The sequence below is a fragment of the Triticum urartu genome, chromosome 6 (assembly GCF_003073215.2).
Source record: "Triticum urartu cultivar G1812 chromosome 6, Tu2.1, whole genome shotgun sequence".
In the NCBI taxonomy this organism is placed as follows: domain Eukaryota; kingdom Viridiplantae; phylum Streptophyta; class Magnoliopsida; order Poales; family Poaceae; genus Triticum; species Triticum urartu.
Window position 1 is genome coordinate 79,281,784 of NC_053027.1, and position 8,030 is coordinate 79,289,813.

Consider the following 8,030-nt stretch of genomic DNA (forward strand, 5'->3'; position numbering starts at 1 on the left):
ACGTGCCCGCGTCGCGCTTCGACGCGCACGCCTCACGGCGAACTCCAACGGCCACGCCCTCGATCACCCACGCAACTCGCTCAACAGTTACTCCTAAACCCACGCACATGACGCATACCCGCATGGACATGCCCCGTGCTGCACCTGCACGCACACACTCCCGCGGCCCCGACGCGCCCGACCCGGCCAGCTCGCGCCCATACACGCGCTGGTCGCCGTCCAGTGCGTCGCCGCGGCTTAATTTTCCTTAACATTGCGCGTCCTAAGCACGCGGCTCAGAGCAGCCCAGCGTCCTCGACGTCGCCGTCCACCAGTAGTGCCCGCTCCGCGTCGGCCTTCTTCCACTGCGGGCAGTCATGCTTGAAGTGACCCCGCTCACCACTTGTAGCACCGGCCTCGTCTGTTGCGCGCTGAAGCCCGACGCCTCGCTGCGCGCCCGTCGTCGTCGTCACGAGCTCCGCCTCGCTGCCGCTCGCGCGCCCGCCACTATGCCGCGGTGAACATCAGCTGCTCGCCGCCGTGGTTGCCTTCGTCCTGCCCGCGCCGACGCAGCCTCTCGTCGAAGGCTTTCAGCCGCCCCAACGCGTCCTCGAACACCATTGTGTCGATGTCACAGAACTGCTTGATCCCAGCCACCGCCGAGTACAGGCGATTCGACACCGAGTCGAGCAGCTTCTTGACGAGGGCAGCGTCCTACAGGGTCGAGTCCAACACCGCGTAACGCGCCGCCATCCCACCGAGCCTGCCGTCGAAGTCATCCAGGGTCTCGGCGTCCGCCATGCGCAGGAGCTCAAACTCCCCGCGCAACGTGCCCAGCCGAGCCGCCCTGACTTGATCGGCCCCGACGAAACGCGCCTTGAGGCTGGCCCAGACCTCCGCCGCCGTCTTCTTCGAGGCCACCTGCAGGAGCAGGTTTTCCGCGAGCGCGCCGAGCAAGTACGCCCTCGTCGGCTTATCCTTCTTGGCGATCACATCCGCCGACGCGTCCTCCGACACGACCACCGCCTCCCACAGCCCGGCCGCGTCGAGGTTCGCCTCGACCTTGATGGCCCACGCCGTGTAGTTGTCGCCAGTGAGCTGCGGCACCGACTGCGGCAGCGATCCGCCCGCTCCGCCGGCGTACGGGACGATGGGCATCGCCAATGCGCCCTTATCTCCACGTGGCTCTGATGCCAATTGTTGGAACCGCCAGTCCCTCACAGCTGCCCTCCCCTCTCTCTCTCTCTTTCTCTCTCTGTTGCCGTGGCTCGAACCAGCGAGGAAGAAAGGGAAGGAGGGAAGAAGAACAGGGACACGGCGATGTGGTTTTTCCGGTGCATGAACACTTTTCCAGAGCACGAACTCAATCCACACACTACACAGCTGTTACAACGGCCCTCGCGTGGCTTTATAGCCCCGAGCTGGCGCACCGGGAACGCATCCAACGCCTCCACTCGCTCCTGATTGCCCGCGCTCCACTCGCTCCGGTCGTGCCCGCGTCGCGCTCCGACGCCCGCGCCCCACGGCGAACTCCAACGGCCACGCCCTCGATCACGCACGCAACTCGCCCAACAGCTACTCCTAAACCCACGCACACGACGCACATGACGCACGGACACGCCCCATGCTGCACCTGCACGCACGCACGCACACACTCCCGCGGTCCCGACGCTCACGACCCGGCCAGCTCGCGCCCATACACGCGCTGGTCGCGTCCGGTGTGTCGCCGCGGCTTATTTGCCCTAACAGGCTACGTCTGCGCGTCCGATCTGGACGCGGCCGCCAAGAAGGGACGAGCGCCGGCGGTGGACCAGGTGTGGGACGGCTTCGCGGTGCCCGAGGGATTCCACGACCTGGAGTCGCACTTGTACGTGGTGCACCTGGGCGACGGCCGGCTCTGCGTCGCCAAGTTCTTCGAGACGACGCGCCAGGAGGCGTGCGACGATGACTGCATGTGCCGCTGCTGCTGCCATGGCTACGTCAGCGAGTGCGCGTTCGCGATGATCACCCGCGTCGAGGTGGAGCCCGGCGCCGGCAGATGGCATCGCTTGATCAAGCACAGGTCGCTCCGGTACGGCTTGGGTACAGACAGGGTGCCCGTGTGTGTACTCTAGTTGGAGAATAGTCCTATACTTTATCACTGGCTTGCGAATTTGAAAATCAGTATCGATTGATTTACTCGTTCCTCTATCAAGCCGAGCTCGTTCTGAGACTGTCCTAACGATGCCCCAAGATGGTTTTTTACCCTGGTGGATATGCACTTGGTATGCCTTACTTACAGATATACTATCTCAATATTCGTGTGTTGCAACGGGGGCAATTTGGTCTGAAATTGAGATATACCTATTGTGCAAAGAAATCCTTAGGCAAAGGCAAGAAAAGATATGGCGTGATTGAGATTGCCTAGGTAGAACAACGGGATTTCTTTCTCCATAAGGCCTCATTTGGTTTCACACGATCCCGGGGGGATCCCTGCCGATTACCCGGGCCGAGAAACCTCAGAACAATTTATCCCCGGGCGATCTGCCGTCGCATTTGGAGGCCCATGAGATCGGGGCAGCCTTGCCCTATCCACGACTTTTCCTCGGATGAGGCTTCCACGCCCGACGAGGTCGAGGCGGAAACCCTCGGCGCCCCCCCCCCCCCGCCGTACAAAAATGTGTTTTTTTTCAAAAGATAATACACATGTTGTCATGCCATAGCATGCATGTATCATTGTAGAATTTGGTGCAGAACAGACATTGCGCTTCTTTATCATTTATGTTTTTTTTTCAGAATTCAAACTTTAAACTCGGCGAGTTCTTGGGTTTTGAGTTTCATATGCACTCTGGAGATATCATGGAATGTACCATGCTTAACTTTTTTATCTATAATTACACAATTAATAGGGAAAGTGTGAAATTGGGCAAACAACAAAAAGAGAAGGCGATTCAGGTGGCGAACCGTAGCCGCCACCAACTGAGCTCCTTCTTATAGCCTCCTCCATCACCATCGGGAAAATCCTACACCATACAGTCATCTTCCTCATGTCTTGCACACTTATGTGGAGGTGGGCCGTCACATCTTGCTCTGGTAGGCAGGGCAGTAATAGCGGCGTTCCGACTCGACAATGATGCAATGCAACTACTCGTTGAGGGTGTGTGTGGTAGGGGTTTGGTCAACGTCGCAAACCTGAAATGTGTTCCCATCCACCTCGAGATTTAGGGTGTGTAATATACTTTTTTCTATATATAGAAATTGTTTTGGAAAAGAGAGGTGCACGACTACAAGTTTTTGCCCTTGCACATCAACAATATTCAGGGTTTCCCCGCAAAAAAAACAATATTCAGGGTAGACAAAAACGTTAAAATAAATAGGGATTTGAATTTGTATGTGTAAATATAAAGGAAATAGTTTCTTTTCGTACTTCGTTTTTGGGGATTTTCATATTTCATTTTTGTTTGGTCATTATTATGTTATAGTCGAAGTTGCAGTGTTGCATAGTTACTTTTCATTTTCACAATTTGTCTTCTGCCAAATAGGAACGTGGACCTTGTATTTACCGATTTTAACATGATCACTTTTTAGGGGAAATTTTGAACATGATCTTATTTTTTGAGGTTTTTTAAAGATGATCTAATGCCCAAACACTTGTTTTTTAGGCCAAGATGCTCACACGCTCTTTTTTTTAGGTTTAGACGCACACACACTTTTTTTTGAGTAAAGACGCGCACACACTTTTTTTTAGTAAAGACGCGCACACACTTGTGCCATGCATTCTGCAAAACCCCCGGTAGCTCTCGTTCGGCCCATGGGCCATCGTCCCTAGATGGTTACTTCAATAGAAATCGTCGGCGAATACCTCAAAAAAAAAATAGAAATCGTCGGCGACCAAATTTCTGATCTGCAGCGAGGATCGAGGAGAGGTTTTTGCCGGAGACGATGAGCCGGCGGTTTCTGTACATGGCGGTCGAGAACTTGTGCGCTTCTCCCGTCTCACACACGCTCCACCGCATCAACCCCTCGCGCCTGTTCTACCCCAAGGGTTCGCCGGAGCGGGCGGCGGCGGCGGCAGCGCCGGCTGCGAGGGCGATGACGATGGAGGCGGCAGAGGCGAATACGAGGGCTAAGACGGAGGTGGCTGCGGCCGATGCAGTGAAGGCTCGCCTGCCTCCCCCCTCCATGACCTTCTCCTCTCCCGACGTGGACAACGTGGTGGAGACGGACTTCGCGCTCATCGGCCGGAGCAAGGTCAAGATCGTCGCCCTGCACCGCGCCCATTTCGATGACACAAAATATTACCGGGTCACGACTCAGGGCAGCGCCGTACTCTACGACGATGCGCCGCACTCCTTCCGCGCGCTGCCCGACATCACAGCCACATTGCCCCACGGCGAGGTCGCGCCTGTCGCGGTCGGCGACGACCTGTACTTCATACACTCCACACGGTTTGCGCCGAACGACAAGGACAGGTACGTCCATGCGTTTATTCGTGATCCCGCCGGAGACGGTGGCTGGCATTGGCATTCCTTTCCGCCGCCTCCCGTCGAGGGAGGCGCCGCGGGAGCCTACGCGGTGGTGGACAGGTCGCACATCTGGGCGTCCACGCGTGGTCACGGGACCTACTCCATGGACACGGCGACCGGCGTGTGGAGCAAGGCCAGCGACTCACCGCTGCCGTTCATGGGACGCGCCGAGTACGCTCCGGAGCTCGGCCTCTGGTTCGGCTGGGACAGAGGACTCCTCTGCGCGTGGGACCTGAAATCTGCCGGCGCCGGCGCAGCGCCGATGGAGTGTAAACTATCGATGGGAAGCATATCTCCACCCGTAGGTGGCCGCGTTGTATATATTGAACGAGGCAACAGCCAGCCGTGACGTACAAGTTAGGGACGATCGCAAGGATCTGTTCCAGGAGAGTTACAGGAGATTGAGATGGAGAAGTTACAGAAGAAAGGATAAAAGTTTGAACATGACTCTATCTCTATCAATCTATCTAACACTCCCCCTCAATCTAAATCCTATGAAACTTTACCTAGGTTAAGATTGTACTTGAAGTCATCTAACCTTCGCATGGTGAGAGGTTTTGTAAATGCATCAGCTAGCTGATCCCCTGTTGGAATGAACTTGATATCAAGCAATTTGCGAGCTACTCTTTCTTTGACAAAATGAAAGTCCACTTCAATGTGCTTGGTACGTGCATGAAACACATGATTAGCTGAGAGGTAAGTAGCACCAATATTATCACACCACAACCTTGCAGCTTGTGGAGCTTTAATTCCAAGTTCATAGAGCAATATTTGTATCCACATTATTTCAGCAGTAGCATTTGCCAGAGCTTTATACCCAGCCTCAGTACTTGACCTAGAGACCGTAGCTTGTTTCCTTGCACTCCATGACACAAGATTTGTTCCCAGGAACACAGCAAAGCCACTTGTAGATCTCCTATCATCAACACACCCTGCCCAGTCTGCGTCAGAATAAGCACTGACAAGCATAGATGGAGACTTGACAATCTGAAGTCCAAGCCCTTCTGTAAACTTTAGATACCTCAAAATTCTTTTATCTGTAGTCCAGTGTGCTGAACTAGGGGCATGTAGATATTGACATACCTTATTCATAGAATATGAAATATCAGGACGAGTAAGAGTAAGATATTGCAGTGCACCTACAACACTTCTATAATTTGTTGCATCCTCTGGTCCCAGTACTTCACCACTCTCAATTGTAAGTTTTTCTGAAGTTGAGATTGATGTACTTACTGGTTTGCAATGTTCCAGCCCTACTCTCCTGAGTATATCAGTGGTATATTTTTCCTGTGTAAGAAGTATACCACCATTTACCTGTTTGACCTCTATGCCAAGGAAGTAATGCAAATCTCCCAAGTCCTTTAAAGCAAATTCCAGCTTCAAATCCTTAAGCAAACAGGTAGTAGCATCTGGACTAGAGCTGGCCACAATAATATCATCAACATAGACAAGAACAAATATGGTGTGACGCCCCCGATTCAATCGTACACTAATCATACACGCAAACGTGTACGATCAAGATCAGGGACTCACGGGAAGATATCACAACACAACTCTACAAATAAAATAAGTCATACAAGCATCATATTACAAGCCAGGGGCCTCGAAGGCTCGAATACAAGAGCTCGATCATAGACGAGTCAGCGGAAGCAACAATATCTGAGTACAGACATAAGTTAAACAAGGTTGCCTTAAGAAGGCTAGCACAAACTGGGATACAGATCGAAAGAGGCGCAGGCCTCCTGCCTGGGATCCTCCTAAACTACTCCTGGTCGTCGTCAGCGGGCATCACGTAGTAGTAGGCACCTCCGGTGTAGTAGGAGTCGTCGTCGAAGGTGGCGTCTGGCTCCTGGGCTCCAACATCTGGTTGCGACAACCAGGTAGAAGGGATAGGGGGAAAAGAGGGAGAAAGCAACAGTGAGTACTCATCCAAAGTACTCGCAAGCAAGGAACTATACTACAGATGTATGCATTGGTATCAAATGGAATAAGGGTATCATATGTGGACTGAACTGCAGAAAGCCGGAATAAGGGGGGATAGCTAGTCCTTTCGAAGACTACGCTTCTGGCAGCCTCCGTCTTGCAGCATGTAGAAGAGAGTAGACTGAAGTCCTTCAAGTAGCATCGTATAGCATAATCCTAACCGATGATCCTCCCCTCGTCGCCCTGTGAGAGAGCAATCACCGGTTGTATCTGGCACTTGGAAGGGTGTGTTTTATTAAGTATCCGGTTCTAGTTGTCATAAGGTCAAGGTACAACTCCAAATCGTCCTGTTACCGAAGATCACGGCTATTCGAATAGATTAACTTCCCTGCAGGGGTGCACCACATACCCCAACACGCTCGATCCCATTTGGCCGGACACACTTTCCTGGGTCATGCCCGGCCTCGGAAGATCAACACGTCGCAGCCCCACCTAGACCAACAGAGAGGTCAGCACGCCGGTCTAAACCTAAGCGCACAGGGGTCTGGGCCCATCGCCCTTAGCACACCTGCACGTTGCGTACGCGGCCGGAAGCAGAACTAGCCCCCCTTAATACAAGAGCAGGCTTACGTTCCAATCCGGCGCGCGCCACTCAGTCGCTGACGTCACGAAGGCTTCGGCTGATACCACGACGCCGGGATACCCATAACTACTCCCGCGTAGATGGTTAGTGCGTATAGACCAAATGGCCAGACTCGGATTAAATATCCAGATCTCGTTAAGCGTGTTAAGTATTCGCGAACGTCGACCAGGGCCAGGCCCACCTCTCTCCTAGGTGGTCGGAACCTGCCCTGTCGCTCCGCCTCAAAGATCCACTCGCGGGTGCTCCTCAAGCCGACCCGTCTTTAGTCACCACATGTATCATGTATAAAGTATATAGTATATACCCGTGATCAACTCCCGAGTGATCACGGCCCGATAGTATAGCATGGCAGACGGACAAGGATGTAGGGGCACTGATGAAAAACTAGCATCCTATACTAAGCATTAGGATTGCAGGTAAGGTAACAACAGTAGTAGCAAGGACAGGCTATGCATCAGTATAGGATTAACGGGAAGCAGTAACATGCTACACTACTCTAATGCAAGCAGTATAGAGAAGAGTAGGCGATATCTGGTGATCAAAGGGGGGGGCTTGCCTGGTTGCTCTGGCAAGAGAGAGGGATCGTCAACTCCGTAGTCGTACTGGGTAGTAGCGGCGTCGGTCTCGGTGTCTATCGAGAGAAGAGGGGGGGAGAAACAATAAATATATAAGCAAGCATATGCATAGTGATGCATGACATGACAAGTAACGACGTTAGAGGTGCCCTAACGCGGTATTAGGTGATACCGGTGAAGGGGAATAACATCCGGGAAAGTATCCCCGGTGTTTCGCGTTTTCGGACAGATGAACCGGAGGTGAAATGTTGCAGGTTCACTATGCTAGGGACGTGTGGTGGATAAACGGGCTGCGTATCCGGATTCGTCTCGTTGTTCTGAGCAACTTTCATGTACAAAGTTTTTCCATCCGAGCTACGGTTTATTTTATATTAATTTTTAAAGATTTTAAATCATTTTCTAGAA

At 52.9% G+C, this 8,030-nt stretch overlaps 1 protein-coding gene across 1 annotated transcript; it reads right to left on the minus strand.

The window, feature by feature from the left end:
* Positions 1-4,976: 4,976 nt before the first annotated feature.
* LOC125516581 (uncharacterized mitochondrial protein AtMg00810-like) lies at positions 4,977-5,942 on the minus strand (the record flags this gene model as incomplete). The annotated part of the gene is made up of 1 exon (XM_048681968.1): positions 4,977-5,942. A coding segment is annotated over one exon (966 nt), but the record flags the coding sequence as incomplete, so codon positions are not given.
* Between the last annotated feature and the right edge of the window lie 2,088 nt (positions 5,943-8,030).